This window comes from Euphorbia lathyris, chromosome 5 (genome assembly GCF_963576675.1).
Source record: "Euphorbia lathyris chromosome 5, ddEupLath1.1, whole genome shotgun sequence".
In the NCBI taxonomy this organism is placed as follows: domain Eukaryota; kingdom Viridiplantae; phylum Streptophyta; class Magnoliopsida; order Malpighiales; family Euphorbiaceae; genus Euphorbia; species Euphorbia lathyris.
This window is the reverse complement of record NC_088914.1, coordinates 62,427,426-62,450,106: the sequence shown is the minus strand read 5'-3', so window position 1 is coordinate 62,450,106 and position 22,681 is coordinate 62,427,426. Positions and strand designations below refer to the sequence as shown.

General features: G+C 40.4%; 1 protein-coding gene across 1 annotated transcript; it reads right to left on the bottom strand.

The window, feature by feature from the left end:
- Positions 1 to 17,270: 17,270 nt before the first annotated feature.
- Positions 17,271 to 19,292, bottom strand: LOC136228760 (RING-H2 finger protein ATL32-like). Its single transcript, XM_066017235.1, has one exon. The coding sequence runs from the start codon at positions 18,728 to 18,730 to the stop codon at positions 17,609 to 17,611; it is 1,122 nt and encodes a 373-aa protein (XP_065873307.1). The 5' UTR covers positions 18,731 to 19,292; the 3' UTR covers positions 17,271 to 17,608.
- Positions 19,293 to 22,681: the final 3,389 nt, after the last annotated feature.

The following is a 22,681-nucleotide window of genomic DNA, read 5'->3' as shown; positions in this document are numbered from 1 at the left end:
ACTAAAGGATTTGTGAAATTCTTCGAATTAATATGGAGGGCTATTAATTTGGCAAAATAGTAGGAGCAATCTAAAATAAACTAAAAGGCCTATAATTTTAGATTGATATACTTTAAGCAAATGAATGACATACGTTTACTCTTTCTCACTCTCAAGTTTAATTAAACCCACTCTTATAATCATGACTAAAACCAAAATGCAAAACATTCTTACCGATAACAAATTGAATGGTTCAAACTTCACTGACTGGTTTCGTAACCTCAAAATTGTTTTGAAGTTCGATAAAATAAGGTATGTACTTGATACATCGATACCCCCTCTCCCTGCTGATGATGCTCCCATTGAGGAAACTGATGCTTACTAGAAGCATAAGGCTGATGGTGATCATGCCGGATGCATCATACTTGCATCGATGATACCGGAATTACAAAGGCAATATAAGGAAATGCATGTCTATTCCATCATCATGCACCTAAAGGAATTGTTTGGGAAACAAACCATGTGCGAACGCTACGAGATATCCAAGTTGATATATCGTAGTAGGATGCAAGAGGGCACATCTGTCATGACACATTGTGTCAAGATGATTGGCTACATTATGGACTCAAGCAAGCATCTAGAAGCTGGAATAAGCATTTTGACGAAACCATAAAACAATTTGGTTTTGAACAAAATTGCGAAGAAGCTTGCTTTTACAAGAAAGAAAATGGGAGCTCTATAGCATTTCTCATACTATATGTGGACGATATATTATTAATGGGAAATGACGTTGCTCTCTTACAGTCAGTGAAAGTATGGTTATCTGGTAACTTCTCAATGAAAGACCTTGGTGAAGCAGCTTATATACTTGGTATAAAGATCTATAGAGATAGATCGAGAAGACTGCTTGGTCTTTCACAGGCTACATTCATTGAAAAGGTGCTAAATCGGTTTAGCATGCTTGAATCGAAACGAGGTAACTTACCCATGTTACATGGAGTAAAGTTAAACAATCATCAATGTCCTAAAACCGATGATGATAAACGACGCATGGCTGTAGTCCCGTACGCCAGCGCAATCGGTTCGATTATGTATGCTATGCTATGCACTAGACCTGACGTAGCGTTCACGTTATCTGTAACGAGTCGTTACCAAGGGAATTCGGGAGACGAGCATTGGATTTCCGTCAAGAACATTCTTAAGTACTTAAGAAGAACTAAAGATATGTTCCTAGTGTACGGAGAAGGTGATCTGAAAATAGAAGGATTTTCAGACGCAAGTCATCTCACAGATGAGAATGATTATAAATCCCAATCAGGATACCTGTTTATCTTGAATGGGGGCGCGGTCAGTTGGAAGAGTTCCAAGCAGGGAAGCGTAGCTTTCTCTACGACCGAGTCAGAGTATATCGCAGCTGCGGAAGCAGCAAAGGAAACGGTTTGGATTAGAAAGTTCATTACAGAACTAAGTGTGGTGCATGACATTATCAATCCCATTACACTGTACTATGATAACAATGGAGCCATTGCGCAAGCAAAGGAACCACGGTCTCATAATGCATCCAAGCATTACCTTAAGCGATACCACATCATTAGAGAGATTGTGGCTAGAGGAGATGTGAGAATAGAAAGAGTACCTACAGAGGACAACGTTGCAGATCCGTTGACAAAGCCTTTAACCCAGAGAATACATGATCGTCATTTAACTTCTACTGGGATAAGTTTTAGAAACAATTGGCTTTAGTCCAAGTGGGAGTATGTTGGAGTTTAGTGTCCTATAGACAATTGTTCTAGGATACAAACTTAATGTAAATGAATTGTTCTTTATATCATTTGTTTAATGAGATATATGTTTTATAACTATATACAAAGGCAATCCCTTTTAACCACTAAATAAAGTCTAATAAAAGGAAATCCGTAAGTTTATTTAAAGTGATTATAAAGTGTTCATACAAGCATGAAGTGAGACAAAACTTTATAGTAAACTGATAAACTTAAAACCACCCCAAGTCAAGTGATATGTTTGGGATTGACATATCACTGTTGAGACTTGTATGTAACAATGTCTTCTGTCCGACAGAAAGCTGATCTCACAAGCTTCATATATACAGATATCTGGACAGTTACATAGATCCGATGAAACATTGTTCATTAGGATTGGGGATCCGATTTGAGATAACAGGATGGGTAGATTCATCCTTGTCACCTGTTCATCTCATTGGTACTAATAGGTATAACTAATCCTCAGACTCAAAGGAATATTAATTTGTATTCTGGATTACGGAATGTGATGCTTTGACTCTGGTGTAACACGATCCTTAACAGATATGACTCTAGGGTGTGAACAGTAGACGTTGGGTATCACAGGAAGTAATTGCGGAGTCGTTATATATTGGATTGAGCATTTATCACTCCCGATAAATGGGAGATACATCCATGGATCGCTTGTGGAAGACTCAATTCTAAATCCTTGCAAGGTGATAGCTTAAGAGTAAGAAATACAGATTTCACTTAACCTATCTATTTGAGTTGACTCGGCCTGTACAAGTAAAACGAACGTCTCGCTATATGTGACTTGACATCACCCATAGTCATAAGATTCAGTTCAATGATGTAGTTGATAAAGGATTGAATACTGTAACTAATACGGAAAGGTTAACGACAGAATCAACCTGTCTTCTTATAGCTCTGGGGGAATGATTACGGACTTGCTAATCACATACTCTGTACATCATTCCGTTATGCAAAGATTAAATATAATTCTCTGAAAATTAATTTAATAACATTGCATACGGCTAGAAGCAATAAGAACCTAATGGATCACACATAAGACTTGGAACCTAAAAGAGAGATAGATGTTAATTAATTGATAGAAGCCCAATTGAGCCCAATAAGGCCCATGGACATAAGGGGGTCGAAATTCATGTAATGATATACATGAATAATTAATTTGATTTTGTTAATCCTAATTAGATTAGGAATATGAATTAAATTAATTAAGAGATAATTAAGTTAGGAGTTTTAATTAGATTAATATACTCCTATTATTATCCAATAAGGTTATTATTATTATCCTTAATATATTAGATATATAGTGAGATAATAATTAGGAATTCTATTCCGAATGGAATTCCTATTCAGTAACCTAATTCTATCTAACTAGGGATTAGATACAAGAGATTATAAATACCTCTTCCCTTGAGATTTTCGAAATTCAAGCAAGCCATACCCTACTTGTGATTTTCGAAATTCACCTAGTACAAGAGAGAGAAAATTCGACACCCCTAGTTCGAGGACGAGATTTCTCTACGGCTTCGTTTGATCAATTAATTTTCATCTATTTCTTTTATCCTTGATCTTGTGTTGATTAATTAGAGGCAATCTACTTTGGTTGCTATTCAACGGTTGATACTAAATTAATCTTCCCGTGTTTTATTTCGTGTTTGGGAACTCGAAGAAGAAAAACAAACAAAAGGGAAAAATTCGTTTTACTACTCCTACATCAGGTCAGTTCACGATATCGTGGATTCCCGGAGATTGAACCGTCGGATCGTCGCGATTTTTGGACAGGAGCTTCTAGACATATTCTTCCACGTTTCGACCGAAAGGATTGTCGTTCGGAGGTCTGGAAGGTCTGTTTCGGATAGGGGCAGATAGGTAGACAGTTTCTATCTCTTTTGAAGTTGTGGGCACTTCGTTTGCAACGGTAGATAGAACTTCTAAAAGGTATTTCTTCTTATCCTTCTTTATATGAAATAACGGTTAACGGATCTTGTGGTTAAATGGAAATAGGTTAAAAATTTTATATTTCCGTTGCTATACCTTAGCCTAATTTCCAACACTTTGTTGGCTCGGGGCAGCAGAGGTTGAGCCAGGAGGCTTCTGCTGAGTTTGAATTCCGTCAGCTGGTTGCTTACCTTTCTCCCCCGTTTTGCCAGCATCACTAGGATGAGGAGCAGAAGCATAGAACCGCCCCTTTTGAACAGCACGAGTTAAGAGGTTTGAATAGTGTTGCATTTGACTCATACTACCTTTGAGACCGTTAAAGACCTCGAGACCACCGGCCATGCTTGATGTAGGAATGTTCATGTAGGCACTAATGACACTGAGTATGAACTCAAGTGACTTCCCCATCCGGGTGATTGAGTCAGTCATTCGTGCATACGACTGATGGTACATCTTGAGCATAGAGGCATCATACATGTGACGCTGAGTGTTCATATGACGGACGTGCTCAAAAGTTGATCGAGTGCAGCGCAGAATGTCGTTGGTCTTGACCTGGTCAGTTTCCATCTCCTCTCGGCTCAGGCTGGGTAGGCGCACATCCTCAACAACTTGTTCGATTGTGCATTGAGAGGTGGAGGAGATGAGGTCTCGAGCTGCTATCAGTTCAGTGCTCAGCTAGGTGAAGTGCTGAGTAACTGTAGCAGAAGTGGCGGTTGTTGAGTTGGCGGCAGATAGAGCATTAATTTTGCCCTTAATTGAGTCCATATGGTGAACCATCATAAGTAAAAGATCCGCCAATTTGTCCATGAATGCTTGTTTGGGCTGCTGAGAGACCAAAGAGGTCATGACATTCATCAGCTCCTTAAGACCCTTGAGTTCGGTTAAAATTTGCGTGATAGAGGAGAGTTGAGTTGGCTCAGCAGGAGCGGACCCAGCAGCAGCGGCTTGAGACTGATTAATCTCTTGGATAAGCGCATGAGCTGAGTAAATGATTCTACGACCTGACTCATAGGCATCCAGGAAGTTGTAGGGATCATTGTCAACATTGATCTGTGAAGTCTCAGGGGCCATGTTCTGGTTAACAACAGGTGTTGAAGGATTTGGGTGCTGTCCAGAAGTAGAAGTGCCAGCTTGGTCAGGAGCTGACTTGTGTACTTGCCGCTTAGTTGGAATAGGAAGGATTTGTTCAGTAGCATTATTCACCTGCTCAGTGTCAATTTGAGACCGAGTTAAGATTTGAGGATGGGTCAGCTCAGAGTTGTCTTTAGCAGGAGTATTTTCAGGTACTTGCTCGTTGAGTTGAGCAGTAGGAACTTCGATCACTTGCTCAGTAGGAGGTGGAGCAGCGGTGTCGGCAGAAGTTTGACCCTTAGGAATTCCTGGGTCGGCATGTTCCTCAGTTTAAGAAATAGAGGCTTGCTTTTCTTTATCCTAACTCTGAGTGGGTTAAGTTATGTTGGTGAGAAATTGAACTGTAACACAATCAGGTCAGTAATTGGGTCCCTGAGTGGTGAGTCATCCAAGATGTCGATCAGCGGAGACTTTTTAGACTTCTTCTTGAACCTCTTCCCATTGCGGTCTTGGAGATTGTTGGACTTGGGGGAGAGGTCAGCGGTTTGTTGTTATGGTGACTCAAGAGAGGCGTTGAGTCCAAAGTCTGCATACAGGTCCTCAACAACCTTGTTTTTCACTGGAGACTCAGCTCCTTGTTCATCAGCGTGCTCAGCAGTAGCTGTGTTACTGGGTTCAGCAGATTTCATTTTGCCAGCTTCAGGCTGTTCCTCAATAAAAATTTGCTTTTCCTCCTGACCATGAGGAGTCTTTTCCAGATCGATCCCCTAAGCTCGCAGGAAGTGAGAATCCTTTGAAACGACGAAGTCAAGTGGCGTTGCATCCACAGGAGTCATCTCAGAGGATTTCTTCTTCTTTAGGGGTTGCTCAGGTTCACTTTCACTATCTTCTTCGGGCTCAGCTCTTTTCTTCTTTGCCTCAGTGGGTTCAGCCTTTTTCTTGGCTGGCTCAGCTTGAGGAGGTTTGGTCAGCACCACCTTTTAGCTGTCTGAATGGCAGGTTTAGCTTTAGCAGCAGGGTCAGCTTTTCTCTTCTTTCCTTTAACGGGAAACTCATCTTGCTCCTCCTCTTCCAAGGTTTCCTTTCCTTTCTTGGACTTGCTCTTGAAGGGAAGACTGTGTGCCAAGCCAACTAGGATTCCCGAGGTGATCTCAGTGCCAACTACACTTGCTTCCCCCTTTAAGCTGATCTTGTGATCCTGAAGAATTTTGGTGATGACAGAGCCCATCTTGAGGATCCCGGTGCTTCATTGGAAAGCCCCAATGAGAAAGACAGACATGTTGGATGGTTGGTAGTTGAGCATATGCTAGATGAAGCATTGTTCGAAGTTAGATGCAGAGGAGGTGGTGTTGACATTTGGGAAAAGGTAGTTGGTCAGGATGTAGTGTGCTTGTCTTTGAGGCTGACCCAAACATGTGCTAGAGACTTCTCCCACGTGATCCTTGGGTTTACAGAACTCAGCCTTGTACTTAACGCACTTGTAGCCATTGGTTCTCCTCAGTTCTGCTCCTTCTTCTTTGAGATCTAGCAGTATAGCGAGATATGAAGGGGTAATGGTAATCTGCTTGTGGTTAACGTGAGTTACCATATAGTCAACGTCATCATCAGCCACAGTCAGATTGGTATAAAACTCGGTTACTAGCCTTGGGTAGGTCGTTCCAGGGAGTGAAAAGAGGGTAGTCCATCCGTTCTTTGAGATCCAGTCGCAGAAGGGTTTTTCAGCTTCAACGAAGCTCTTAGAGAACCATCGTGAGTGGAAGACGTTGAGTTTCTCAACACCGCTGAAGGCAGCAATGAACTTTCTTTCCCTGGGTTTCTTGTTCTTCTTCTGCTTCTTCTTCTTTGAAGGAGTTGAGTGCTCAGTTTGAGTGTTTTCTCCTAGGATGCTGACCTCACCCATTGGTTGGTCATGCTTGTTGGTCCCATGTAACTTGATAGGATTAGTTCCAAGGGGGGGTTAGGAACTAATGTAACCTTTTCGCTTTTAAATGCTGACTTAATTAAATATTTGATAGTTTAACTCAGTTTTGGGTCAGCAAGGCTGAGTGTGATGTGATACAGCTTTATTCAGATGCTGACTAGAGTTGTTTCAGTTATGAGTTGGGAAGTAACACTTAAGTCAGTTTCCAACTCAGCACTCAGATTACTCAGCTTCACCTTGTACAGATTATTTACTGAGTAATTTTAAGCAAGCAACACATACATACATACATATATATATATATATATATATATATATCAAGAGAAATGGTTAGAGTTTACTCAGCAGACTTATCCTGGTTCGGCCTCTCCGCCTACGTCCAGTCCCCAAAATTCTTCCGAGCTTTTTCAATCCTCTACTGAGCTCTTTAAAGGTAGAGCACAAACCGTTTACAATAGCAACTGAGTATGCAAGAGTACCGTCCTCTATTCATCTACTCAATCCTATCTACCACTGAATACTATAACCGAGTACTCAGCTTCTCTCTACCACTGAGTACTATAACCGAGTACTCAGCTTCACTCTTCTAACCTTTTACAAATCATAAGAAATTGTTCTTAATACAACAAAGAACACTTTAGATGACAGAATCAATCTAGACTTTTACACAATGATTGGAATTTGGTGTAAGAGCTTGCTTTTTCTTTTCAGACAGTTTCTATTTTGGATTATCACTTAGTGAAGATTTTGCTTGTCTGTATGTATATCTCTTGTATGTGTATTTGATCCAAGTGATGATTTGGCCTATTTATAGAAATCTTTGGGCTTCAATGATTTCAATCCCGATATAGCCATTATGGGAACAACGGTCTTCTTCATCATCACGTGGTCAGCTTCCAGAGCTGCAGGCCAATCCTGTCTTCTGATTTTAGCAGGAGCCAGATTTGCCAGATTCGTCTTCTTGCACCAGGTTTGTCTTCTTGCACCAGGTTTGTCTTCTTGCCAAAAGTCAGATGGTCCGTGCATCTCGAAAAGGTCCTTAAAATGGATTTTCAAGACTTCTGATTTGTGTCAGACCTTGTCTGCCAAGTTGACGGGCCATTGACGCTGACTTGATTATTACTCAGCTTGACTCAGCGGCTTCGCCTTCAAGCTTTTCTGAAGAAGACATTTCTTTTCTTAAAGTTGAGTTGCGTTCTTACTCAGCGTCTATTGTGTGACTTGCTTATGCTGACTTTGTTCTGTCTTGCTTTTACAGACTTTCAATTCCTATTCTCGTTAGTTAATTTACTCAACATTGAACAAACCTATTAGTACAATTAAATCAAAGCACTTAAATTTAATTGTTTTAATCATGGAAATAATTTTGTCAAATCAAAATCATGTGGAAATGTGCTTCAACAATGCTGACCATGAGGTTGATGAGATTCAGAGGAAGAAGAGGTGCCTTCGTAGGCCTGTTCAGGTGGAGAAGGGGGATTAATGTCTGATCTATTGTCCTCGTATTGGTCACTGGAGTTGTTCTGTGAATCGTTCGACATGGTGTTCTTGAGGAGTTCTTGAGAAGTTCAGAGGATTAGGGATTTGAGAGAGAGATTAAGTGCGAATATCAAGCGTAAGGATGAATAGTGAGAAATCATTCACTATTTATACACGGTGCGTGTTGATCTGATAGGTCAGGATAACGGTGGGAATTTAAACCACTCAGAGTCATTTAATTCTGACACTAATGACACATTCGGCGCATGGTTTTCCTAATGATTACGCTTACGTCATCCTAGTTAGCTACTTGAATATGCGTGCAAGCATTAATTGTGCAAGTTGTTTTACTCAGCATCTAAGGTACGCAACATTTGAAGTTCTGAGTGTAAGAATAGAGTTACATATTTGCATAGTGAATTACTCAGTATGCATATCAACTCAGCGTGTAGTACTTACTCAGCATGCATAGTAACTCAGCATTTAATAATCACTCAATGTACTTAGCAATTCAGCATATTGTGATTTACTCAGCACAGATGTTTACTCAGCATATGCGATAATTACTCAGCATGTTATAATCACTCAGCATTTATCATACTTGGAAAATTATTGAAGAGGATTAAACATACCGGTGGCTTCCCTCAATATGTTAAACTGTTCACGAGCTAGTGGCTTCATGAAGATATCTGCAAGTTGTTCATCCGTTGGAACATAGGTCAGCTTGATCTCACCTTTGAGTACATGATCTCTGATGAAGTGATGCCTAATGCTGACATGATTCATCCTGCTGTGCTGGATTGGATTCTTTAATAAGTCAATAGCACTTTTGTTGTCACATTTGACTTCAATCATTTTGGTCTGAACTCCATAATCTTCCAGCTGTTGTTTGATCTAAAGGACTTGTGCAACACAGCTTCCAGCAGCAATGTACTCAGCTTCAGTTGTTGACAGGGCTACTGACGATTGCTTCTTATTGAACTAAGACACTAGACAGCTTCCAAGGAAATGACATCCTCCTAAAGTACTTTTCCGCTCAAGCTTGTCTCATCCATAGTCAATGTCAGTGTATCCGATGAGTGTGAAATCATTTGTGTTAGGATACCATAGACCTGCATTCACTGAGCCTTGCAAATATCTAAGGATTCTTTTTACAGCTATGTAATGAGATTCCTTAGGGTTAGATTGATATCTTGGACAGTAAAATACTGAGTACTGAATGTTTGGCCTACTTGCTGTTAGATAGAGTAGAGAGCCAATCATACCTCGGTACAGTTTGTTGTCTACTGACTTACCTTTTTCATCAGCACAGAGCACAGTGTCAGTACCCATTGGGGTAGATATTGACTTACAATCTTCCATTTCAAATTTCTTCAATATCTCCTTGGCATACTTAGTTTGGCTGATGAAGATGCCATTCTTGCCTTGTTTGATTTGAAGTCCAAGGAAGAAGTTGAGTTCTCCCATCATTGACATCTCAAACTCAGTTTGCATCTGCTTACTAAATTCCTTGTACATAGACTCATTAGTAGCACCAAAGATAATATCATCAACATATATTTGTGCCAGCAGGGTATCTTTACTCTTTTTCTTAATGAATAAGGTTGTGTCAGCTTTTCCTCTGACATAGTTTCTAGTTAGCAGGAAACTGGTCAGCCTTTCATACCAAGCATGTGGTGCTTGCTTCAGTCCATACAAAGCCTTTTTGAGTTTATAGACATGGCTTGGGAATTTTGGATCCTCAATCCCTGGAGGCTGACTAACATAAACCTCTTCATTTATAACTCCATTAAGAAAAGCACTTTTGACATCCATTTGAAACAATTTAAAATTCATAAAGCTAGCATATGCACATAGTATTCTTATAGCTTCTAATCTAGCCACAGGGGCAAAGGTCTCACCATAGTCAATACCTTCCTGCTGACTATAGCCTTGAGCTACAAGTCTGGCTTTGTTCCTGACTACATTTCCTTATTCATCTAGCTTATTTCGAAATACCCATCTTGTTCCTATGATCTTCTGACTTCTTGGATTGGGTACTAAATCCCATACTTCATTTCTTTTGAACTGATCAAGCTCCTCTTGCATTGCATTTATCCAGAATTCATCATTCCCAGCTTCTAAGAAGTTTCTTGGTTCAAGAACTGACACGAAGGCTACGTTGCTGAGATATCTCCCGAGTTGATTTCTGGTCATCAGGGTGTTCTCAGTGGCATCAAGGATGCTACTTTCAGAGTGTCCTCTTGGAACCTTGATCTCTTTTGGCAATGTAGTGTCTTCAGGGGTAGGTGTTTCAACAATCTCTGTAGGTTTAAGTTGGTCAGTGAAAATGATTTGAGGTTCATTTTTACCTTTGGTCAGCCCTTGAGGTAGTGACTCAGCGGCTCCATTTTGGTCAACAGATGCTGAGCATTGGTCATCCTCATTTAATTGATTTACCTTTCCTGCAGGGTCAGTTTCTTCGAACTCAACATGTACAGACTCTTCTAAGACCTGAGTTCGTTTATTGAACACCCTATATGCTTTGCTGTTTGTTGAGTAGCCTAAGAAGATAGCTTTGTCAGCTTTTGAATCAAATTTAGCAAGGTTGTCTTTAGTATTTAGAATAAAACATTTGCAACCAAAGGCACGAAAATATCCAATGTTGGGTTTTTGTCCTTTCCAAAGTTCATACGGGGTTTTCTTAAGTATAGGTCTGACTAAAGCCCTATTGAGTATATAGCATGCTGTGTTGACAGCTTCTCCCGAGAAATACTTTGGAAGCCTATTCCCACTCAGCATTTTCCTAGCTATTTCAACCAAGGTTCTGTTCTTCCTCTCAACTACCCTATTTTGTTGAGGAGTTCTAGGAGCAGAAAAATTATGGTCAATGTCGCTGGCTTCACAGAATTCATCAAATTCTTGATTTTTGAATTCTCCACCATTGTCACTTCGGATGTGAGATAATTTTAGGTCTTTATCATTTTCAAGTTTTCTAATCAATATTGAGAACATCTCAAAAGCTTCATCCTTGTTACTCAGCAGGATGACCCAAGTGTACCGAGAAAAGTCATCTACAATAACCAAGGAAAATTTCTTGCCACCCAAGCTCAGCGGCTGGACTGGTCCGAAAAGATCCAAGTGTAGTAACTCTAATGGACGCTTGGTTGAGACTACATTTTTACTTTGAAAAGATTTCTTAGTTTGTTTTCCTTGCTGACAAGCATTGCATAATTGATTATTCTCAAACTTGAGTTTGGGCAATCCCTCAACTAATTGCTTTCTTGCTAATTTGGCAAGGAGATCCATGCATACATGACCAAGTCTCCTATGCCATAGCCAGGAATTATCTTCCTTTGACATTAAGCATATATTATTTGAAAACTTATTTTCTAAGTTCATCATGAAAACGTTGTCAACACGAGGTGCAGTTAAAATCAACTCATTTGTTTTGCCCTCGAGTATTTTACACTCAGTGGCATCAAATATAACCTTTCTACCGCTGTCACACAACTGAGCTACGCTGAGTAGGTTATATTCAAGTCCTCTGACTAGGGAGACTGACTCAATAGTAGGATTACCACCAACAGTTCCTGACCCTACTATCTGACCCTTTTTGTTGTCTCCAAAACTTACATTTCCACCTCGTTTATGCACAAGTGTGATGAACTGAATTTCATCACCAATCATATGCCTTGAGCATGCACTGTCAATGTACCACAACTTTGACTTCTCAGCACACCTCAGGCCTACCTGCAATATAACTAGTTATTTTTAGGTACCCAAGTCTTTTTGGGTCCTCGTTTGTTAGAGTCAACAGGTGATACATCATGCTTAGGTTTATGACGACACATATTGGTAATGTGGCCATTCTTCCCACAGAAGTCACAATAGACCTTCCGTTGGGGATACCTTACTTGCTGGCCAGCACCTTTGTGCTGAGCATGCCAACACACTTTTGTGGTGTGTCCTTTCTTTCCATAGAAGTCACATTGACCATTCTGCTGAGTATTCCATCTCCGCTGACTAGTACCTGAGTACTCAGCGTTTGGATAGAATCTTTTCTTAACCGATGTATTCAGCTTGTTCTGTATGGATGTGATGTCCTTCCTCAGTTTCTTAGAACCTGATTGGACTTCAGAGACAAACCTATGCATGATTTTTAAATTTTCATCTTGCCTGGTATTGTCCTGGAGAATATGTCGAAGGTCACTAAGTTTGACCTCCTCAATCTTATCACATCGCTTGCTGAGTGCTCGTATTTTCTTGTTACACTTTTTGATAAGTGTGTAGAGATCACTCAGGGCATTTATCATTTCATTTCTGAGCAAAGGTAGAGACATTAGCTCAGTTGAGTGTTCTTCATGGTCAGACCCACCAGAGAGGTCAGCTTGCTCAGAACAACAGAGGTCAGCAGCCTCGTCAGCCATGAAACAGATGTTTGCTGACTCAGTTGCATCAGCTCCAGACGAGGTTGACTCATCGTTGTCACTCCACGTTGCCACCATTGCCTTTCTACTACCCTTCTTATCTTTCTTCAGGGTAGGACAACTTGACTTGATGTGTCCAGTTTGATGACATTCAAAACAAGTAATGGGATTTGAGCTGTCTTTCCTGTGTCTGCTGTCACTTGACTCGGCTTTGTATTTGTCATTTTTCTTGAATGACTTTCTGCTGTGTTTGTCATTCTTTCAAAACAACTTTTTCATTTTTCTGGTGAACATGGCCATTTCCTCATCATCTGATGAGTCAGCATCAGTTGAGTCAGTTTTCATGACAAGAGATTTATGCTTCTTGTCTTCAGACTTTTCTTTCACTTCAAAATTCTTCATTGAAATCTCATGGGTCAGCAGAGATCTAATGAGCTCATCATACTTATAAGTGGTCAGGTCCTGAGCTTCTTCAACAGCCGTTTTCTTTGCTTGCCAGCTTTTGGGGAGACTCCCCAGGATTTTCTTCACTTGTTCTTCTTCAGTGAAGTTCTTGCCGAGTCTCTTGAGCTCGTTGATAATGTTTGTGAATCTTGCATTCATATCTGAGATTCCTTCATCATCATTCATTTCGAACAGCTCGTACAAACGCATGTGTTGATTCACTTTGGACTCCTTTGTTGAAACACCTTTCCACAGGATTTTGATTTGACAAAATTAATTAAGTAAAATTAAATATTCTATAACACATTAAGTTTAAATGCTTGGACTTATTGTTACTAATGTGTTTGTTCAATGTTGAGTTTATAATTGTTATAAGACATAAAGATCATAAGGCTCAAGCCCTATAAGGAAGTCAAGGCCCAAGTCAAAACAAGCCCAAGATTGCTCAGCCCGCGTATCTCCAAAACGCTGCCGTTGAAGTAATGAAATGCATGCTGAGCAAAGAAGGATCGAGAAGATCCACGTAGACAACTTCGGTATGAAGCTGCTGAGCTGTCTCGACAAAACGTACAAGACAGCCGCTGACCACAAGACAACTTCCAGACAAAGTATTTCCTCTTTGAGTAAAGATCAGAAGACACAGCAAGCTGTCTGGTTGACGTTACCCAAAATGGAGGAACATACTGTCACACTGACCGAAGAACAGAAGATGCTGGAATCTGATTGGCTAAGAGAACTGCTGACAGACTGAGTGAAAATGACCTATAGCCGTTTCCCTCCAACGGTTATTTCGAAATTCGAAATAACCAGAAGCTCCCACAGCTCTCTATAAATAGAGCATTCAGAATCCACATTCCACAGAGAACTTGGAGCAAAAGTCGTTACACTGATCAAACGTGTACAAAAGTTCTCCATCAAAAGCAAAGCAAATTCTTACACTACAAGCATATTCATTTGTGTAAAAGTCTAGAGTGATTGATCCTCAATCATCTAAGGTGTTCTAGCAATTGTTGTTTAGGACAAATCTTAATCATTTCTAGGAATAGAAAGGAGAGGCTGAGTACTCGGTTTTAAGTACTCAGCGGAGAGATTAGGATTGAGTAGAAGTATAGAGGAAGGTACTCTTGTCATACTCAATTGCTGATATTATAAAAGGTTTGAGGCTCTACCTTTAAAGAGCTCAGTAGAGGATTTGAAATCTCGGAAGTGTTCCGGGGACAGGACGTAGGCTTAGAAGAAGCCGAACCTGGATAAATCTGCTGAGTGAAGTATTTCTAAACCTTAACTCCTTATTTATATTGTTTGCTTAAAACAGACTAAAACTGACCAAGTAAAAGAGGTCAAGTTGAGTTGTGCGCTGCCAACGAATTAAGTCAGGAATAGACTCTGAGTGCTATTTCCTGACCTAAGCAACGAAACTGACCTAGTCACTAGTTGACTAAGCCAGTGTCTTGTCGATTGATCAGCGCCGCTGTCATATAATCTTTTCTAAAAGAAAAGAAATCTGCCCTAATCGTTTTAAAAGGTAAAATAGTTCCTAACCCCCCCTTGGAACTATACTTGCAACCTTACAAGGGACCAACATCCTTAACCTTGTTGGTTCCTTCGTAGGTAACCTCCAGTTTCTTCCATATTTCTTGTGCCCACTCACAACCTGAAATCTTATTGTATTCTGCAGCATCTAACACACAGTGAAGCATGTTTATAGCCGAAACATTATTTTATAATTTCTTAAGGTCATCTTCTGACCATTTAGCCTCGCTCTTGACAATTTTTACACCATCAATGGTTTCATATGGAACAAAAGGGCCTTGGACTATAGCTAGCCATGCACTCATATTTGTTGCCTGAATGAAATTTTTCATCCTGTTCTTCCAAAAAGTATAGTTAGACCAGAAGAACAGTGGAGGCCGACTAATTGATAATCCCTCAGGGAGTATCTGAGTTGTTTGATTTCCTGGAAGGAAACGAGTGCTGTTCTCAGCCATTATAAGGATCAGCTCAAGATAGTTTTATCTTGATTAGTGAGCTGTTAGGCTATGATACCACTTGTTGGTCTCGTGTAACGTGATAGTATTAGTTCCAAGGGAGGGGGTTAGGAACTATTATAAACTTTTTAATAATTATTGCTGACTTGAATATGTAAAACCTTAATCTCAGTTGTTAGGTCAGCACCGGTGAGTAGAATTGAGACAGTTTTAGTCAGCTGATGACTAGAGCTGTTTCTATCGTGAGTTGGGAAGTAACACTTAAGTCAGTTTCCAACTCAACACTCAGATTACACAGCACAACTTTCAGATTTACTCAACACAGCATATACAGATTATTGTTTTATTGAGTAGTATTAAGCAAGCAATAAATATATATATATATCAGAGGATAAAGGGTTAGAAGTTACTCAGCAGACTTATCCTGGTTCGGCCTCTCCGCCTACGTTCAGTCCCCGGAAATCCTTCCGAGCTTTTTGAATCCTCTACTGAGCTCTTTAAAGGTAGATCACAAACCGTTTACAATAGCAACTGAGTATGCAAGAGTACCGTCCTCTATTCGTCTACTCAATCCTATCTCTACCACTGAGTACTATAACCGAGTACTCAGCCTTTCTCTACCACTGAGTACTATAACCGAGTACTCAGCCTCTCTTTTCTAACCTTTTACAAATGATAAGAAATTGTTCTTAATACAACAAAGAACACTTTAGATGAATAAATCACTCTAGACTTTTACACAAAAAATAGGAGTTAGTGTAAGAGCTTGCTTTTTCTTTTCAGACAGCTTCTATTTTGGATTTTTCAAATGAGTGGACTTGATGAAGATTTTGCTTGTCTGTCTTGTATGTATTCCAGTAATGAATTGGCCTTTTTATAGTGATATTTGAGGTGCCAATAATTTGAATCCTGACATAGCCGTTGTGGGGAAACGATCTCCTTTCGTCATCATTTGGTCAGCACTCAGTGCTGCAGGCCAATCCTATCTTCTGTCTTCGTCAGACGCCATGTTTGTCTTCTTGTTGATGTCAGATGGTCCATGCTCCTTTTCGAAAAGTCTTCTAGATAGATTTCTGTGGCTTTTGAATATTTCAGAAAATGGACAGACTTTGTCTTGCAAGTTGACCGATCATTGATGCTGACTTGACGACCACTCATCTTGATACAGCGGCTTCGCCTTCAAGCTTTTCTGAAGAAGACTTTTTCTTTCTCAAAGCTGAGTTGCTTTTTACACAGCTTCGGTTGTGTGATTTGCATCTGCTGACTTTGTCTTGACTTTCTCTTATGGATATTTAATTCCTATTCTTATTAATCAACTTACTCAACATTGAACAAACTCATTAGCATAATTAAATCAAAGCAATTAAACTTAATTGTGTTGGAATATTTTTATCATGGAGATTTACTTAAATAATTTTGTCAAATCAAAATCATGTGGAAAAGTGTTTCAACAGTGACTCCCTTTGGATTTTATAGGGTATTAGACGGTTTTGAGAGAGTAAAAAGAATAGAAATCAAATTATTTGATAAGGTAAATTCATCCGATGGTAGAAAAAATAAAATAAAAATAAGATTTATTTTGTCAAAAATAAAATAAGTATAATCTTTATTATAAAGCTATTATTTATGATAAACTATAAAAGTGCAAATGTATTTACATTTATTAGCTAGAATGTTGAATTATAAAATAGTGTTTGTGGTTTTTTTTTAATTTACAAATAAAGTTTTGTGGTTTAAAAGTTTATAAATAAAAGTATGTGATATGTCGACAAAACACAACTTTCTAAATTGAAATCACAAATCATATAGTAGATATTTTACATGTACCAATTTAATAGTTGTCCATGTTTTGTCAATACATAAATGTTACTTCAAAATAAAATATAATTTTTTTTTATTATAATCAAAATTAAAGTTATAATTCAAATAATTTGTTTCGTAAAAGAAGACGGATAGTCAATAAAGAATCTGATGCAATCTGAACTGAATTAAACTCACATTCCCAAACAATACGAATTGATGATAATATTGCTAATAATTCCGCATGCAAGGCGGAAATAGCTGGATAAATAGTGAAGCTGATCATTTCTGTCCTGACATCGAAAGTTTTCAAACCTATTGTATACAGAATATCAACAACAATGGACTCATTTATAAGACAACACAAACCTTATAATTGTCATTTATTCAACCCATCAATTAATAAATAAATCATAAATATATTTTTCACATATATATACATTAGTTGATATTTAAATAGTTTTTATATTAATTTTCCATACATTTCTGTCGGTGAATGTCCATTGAATTTAAAGTGTACAACATACACTTATCTTATCTTATAATTAAAATTAAAAAAAAAAAAAAAAAAAAAAGTAGTCGCAGCAAGAACTAGCCCGCTCATAGGCGTCATAATTTGAACTTTTTAACGGGCAACCTTAAAATGACCACACCACCTACCTTCTGCAATTCCAACTTCTCTTCCTTCATTTCCCATTCTATTCAAAATGAGTTGCTCATCCAATTCAATATAATTACAGTTAATTCCTCCAATTCTCTAATTAATCAATTCAATTTCATCCAGTAACTAGATCAGACCGGAACCCCTACTACAGTTGATGCTTCTTCCACTCCCTCTACTTTTAAGCTCATGCAATTTAATTTAACTGCTGCCAATAAGTTCCTACTGTTAACAGAATCTGAATCTCCTTCCTTATCCATCTTTGAAGATTTTACGCCGCCTCCTGTCGAAACAAACGCCGGATTAATCAGCATTGACCACCGCTCCGACCACCTTATCTGTTCGCCTCCGATTTTATACCCTTTCCTTACGCTCCATTCCTTTGTTGAAATTACGTTGAAGCTTAATGTCCGTTTTAGTTTCGCATTCGCCATTATTTGTGTCCTCACCTCCTCCGGCAATCTCAGTGTATATCTTTCAATATTCGCTCCCCCTTGAACTAATGAATGCCCCGTCGAATGTGATCTCGGAAACTTCCCCGATATACTCGATCTCGGATGCGGATTCTGGCTCGTATTTGCGATAATCGTTACTGAGTCCCTGTTTTGCTCTTCATTTACGGTAATCGCCACTTCATTTGATGATCGGTTAAGATTGGGAGCAATGTCCTCCTGATTGGAATCGGAATCCACCGTCAATGAAACTTTGGGGGTTTCCCCGGATTCTAGTGTGAGCTCGCCCCGGCAAACGGGACAAGTCACGTGAGAAGCCAACCACTTGTCGATACACTCGGGATGAAAAACATGATTGCATTTGGGCAACAAACGCAGCGTTTCGTTATCTTCGAATTCGCTCAAGCAGATTGCGCATTCTAGCGTCCCTCTCCCAATTTTAACCTCTTTCACATCGGAGTAAAAGAAAACGGGAAATTTCTCGATTACAGCAGAATCAAGGCCGGGCTGCCGCCGTGACAAGTTTCTAGCAATAGCGGCGGTGGAGAGATTAGCAACAACGACAGGCTCAGAGCAGTGACGGATGAACATTGAGAAGACTATGAGGAGGAAGAATGCACAAACAAGAATAACGATGACTAAAGCTATAGCTGGATCGAAATCGGTGTAAATTTCGTACTCTGTTCCGGTTTTACGCTGTGCATTGACGGCGGTGAAGGATGAGAACAGTAGCGAAAGCAGTAATACATTAATTCCAGAGTGGATGATCTGACGGCAGAGATTGAGTTTGCGTTGAACCATTTTTTCAGGTGGAAAGTGGATTTGGAATTGCCCAAAGTGAAGCTAACAAGAGTAAGAAAGAAAGTGAAGGAAGTCAGAATATAAGCAGAAAAAATACCAAAACAGGAGTTGGCAAAGTCGTGGGCGCTGACATCAGAAAGTATCCACGTGGCATACTGTTTTAGATCGTCATCGATTCTATCATGGCTGGCTGCTCCATTGAATTTCTCTGTTTGTAATCGTGTTTAGTGTGTGATGGGAGCTAATTAATGGTTCCATTTGCTAGAAGTTTCTATTGATTCATAGAAGTAGCGTGAACATGGACCATGATCTAAAAGAAGTCAAAAAAGCTAGGACCATCATCTAAAAGAAGTCAAAAAGTTTAGGAGCTTGTGTATTTCGTTGCTTCAATTTGGTTTCATGTTCAAAGTTTAGGAGCTTTTGATAGTCTCCCTAACTTTAGCCTAGTTTAGAGGTTAAGAGGTGAGGTGGGAGTTAGAGAGAAGATAATGGAAAAGAAAGAGAAGGGATGAAAATGAATGTTAAAAATTAAACTTGTTTAACTTCGTTTGAGAGTTACACTATATAGGGAAATGAATGTTAAATTTACTTTCTAAAGATGTTTTTTTAAAATAAACTTTATGTTACTTCTGTTAACCTTCAATTTGAAGGTTAGAGTTGAAGGTTAAAGAAAGTAAACATTTAACTTACATTAATCTTTATTTACTTTAAAAAAACAACTCCCAAACAAGGTTAATGTGATAATTTAACCTTTCATTCCTCTCGTTTACCTCCATTAACTCTCTTCCAAACAATGACTTAGTTTAGATCCCCATTTTATAGTATAATTTTAATATGGAAAAACATAATTAAGCAAATGAAATTTGCTTGTTTTAAAGATTTAATACCTTGATTAGTTGTTTTTTCACATTCAGCTATTAATCATTGATTTTGTTATGATTTAACCCTGATAACCCGCGAAGCCCAAAACGGGTTATATTCATTTCGCAAGCCCAGCCCATATTAAAGCCCCATGGGCTAAGATTGGACGGGACCCGAATGAAGGAAGCGGGCGCAGCGAGTAAACCGCCCCGAATTCCTAAACGGAGCGTCAAGACTCCCACTCAGAACCACGTTCGTTGCCATGAAAGCCACGAAAGGGACATGGCCTAAAAAGGGGTAACCGCCCTCAGAACGTGGCCCACTAAGGAGTAACCGCCCTCGGCGGTTACCCAAAAAACACCTATAAAAGGCCTTAAGAATAAGGGGGGAGGTACGTTCACATTTTTTCCCACAAAGCTATTGCTAAATTATAGACTCATTTTTACAAAAACTGACTTGATCGTCGGAGAGTTTTCCCTGAGATCCTGTCTCCGGTTTTGTTTTGCAGGTAACTCCGGCAAAGAATATCAAAGCGGATCCAGCAAGTTATCATTGGTGCGGTGAACGTGGACCTTTTTTACCAACACTTGGTTAAAGGTACACGAAGAACATGTCAGAACCATCACGAACGACCGGTGTTACGACCAGATCCACTAGCATGAACTCACGAGGTTCACGGATTGCAAATTCGCAGCCTGCAGGTACTCAGCCTGTGGTGCCTAGCTCGTCAGGCCCCTCGGGACAATTGGGTCCCTTATTGGAAGTGCAGGTGCAAAATGAAATGGAGATGTCCAATAGCGATTTCGTGCAGATGGCAGGACAGGTCTTGGCTTCGAATATGAGCCAGGCGGCTGGCGATCGAATGATTAATTTATTAACCGCCCTCGCCGAACGCGATACCGCCATGGCGCCTGCCCCTCAGGAACCTGTGGTTAACTCAACACAATCACCGACTATTCCTGTCATACCTGTCCTTCCGCAGCCATCTCAGGTGCCAAATCAAGTGGGCCAGAGTAGTCGCACGAATCCACACAGTCACCCGAGCAACTACTCGCATCCAGATCTCATTACGACGACACATCCCACCTGGCAACCATCCCAACCGTTGCCAGGAATGCAAGGCACTCTTCCGCTACAACAACTAGACCCTTTTCCTCACAGACGTTCGGAATTGATGACGCCTAACACAACTATGTCTGGGCGTGAGCACACATGGAACTTTGATCCTATAACGGGACGGCGATTGGTCCACCAACAGGCACCCGTCTCAACACCGATGGGCGAGTGGATGCCATCCAGAATTCACCAGCAGTGGATGGATGAGGTCCGGCGGGTACCCGATATTGACTTAAAAGATCAATTACGGAGCATGATGGAGCGAATGGGGTACTCACCTCGGCCGAGAGCAGAGGTCCAGAGCGATTCACCTTTTGCCCCTTCGTTGCGGGAATTCATTCCAGATCACAGAATCAAAGCACCTGCCATACCAAAATACTATGGGGATCCAAATTCTGACCCTGAGGCTCATGTCAGGAACTACAGAGAGTTAATGGATGTTGCAGGGGCAAGCGAAAGCATAATTTGCAGGTTATTCTCGACAACTTTGGGCGGTGCGGCATCTGATTGGTTTCGATCTTTACCGGCAAAATCTATTCACAATTGGCAACAATATAGTCGGGATTTCTGTGCGAAGTTCGTGGGCTGTAAAGCGGCAGATGTGACAGATAGGCAGCTGAAGGAGATCAAACAGAGAAACTATAATTACCTAAGGGAATTTGTTGTCGCCTTTAACGATATCCTGGTGCGATTGCAGAACCCAGATATCGTGAGTATTCGCAACATCATGGCGGATGGAACCACAGATTGGAGCATGCAGGAAGAAATCATCCGTAACAAACCACGCACTGTAGCCGAGCTCATGAAGATAGCAAAGGAATTCATGGAAGTGGATGATGTCAACAGGGAACATAGGGCCCAAACTCGGCGAGAAAGAGATGCCGCTAGAACCACTTCGGACAGTCGGCGTCAGACCCAGTCCAAAAGTAATTTTGTTCGAAGAGGCGATCGTCCCTTTCAAGGTGGAGGATATCACACACCACTAAACACGACTCGCCAAGAGGTGTTACTTTGGATCGAAAAGAGCCCCTTGAAGAAGGATGTGCGGTTCCCCGAGGTGAAAGGCCGAACCAGTTTGGGGCGCTATCCCAGTAAGTATTGCAGGTTCCACAGGTTGAATGGCCATGACACAGATGATTGCTACGAACTGAAGAAGGAAATAGAAAAACTGATCGAGAGAGGCAAGCTGAGTCAATTTGTAAGAAAAGAAACAGCTGATGAGAAAACAACGCTCCCGCATGAGGGAGAAACACGGCCAGAAAAGAAGCAGAAGAAAGGGGTGATAAACGTGATAGCAGGCGGAATCTACGAGCCTCCAACAAAAAGAACTCACCATGAACGGCGAAAGAGCAACACACATAGGGGGGATGCCCTCAATTACTCATTTGCGAGAATCACGGAGCCACATGCGGATGCCCTGGTGATCACGATGGCCATTGAAGGATGGGACGTCAAGCGGGTCCTTATCGACACAGGCAGTTCTTGCAACGTCATTACCCGGACAGCATTCAACAAGTTGGGAATCAACGACGAGCGGGTGGAACACACCTTCATGGATGTAACTGGTTTTGGGGGTCAATCCTCCCAAACAAGTGGGCAGGTGGTGTTGGAGGCAGAAATGGGCGATAAGAATCTAAAATGGCGAGGTGATTTAGAATTCGCAATTGTTGATCTCCCACTGGCCTACAACATAATTCTGGGACGGCCATTCCTGTCGGAGACGGAGTCGCTCATCTCAATGAAGCATTTAACGTTACATTTGCCAACACACCAAGGGCGAGTCATAGTTGAAGGTGATCAACTTGTATCTCAACAGGCCTATACATTATCACTTGAACCAAAACCGGAAGAGGAGGATAAAGTCGAAGAGAAGCTGCCGGCGGAAGCATTGGGAGAAACGGAACTATTCGCCATCTCGAATGACAAGAACGTGCGAATAGCGGCTGGACTCTCAGAAGAAACAAAGAAGGCCAT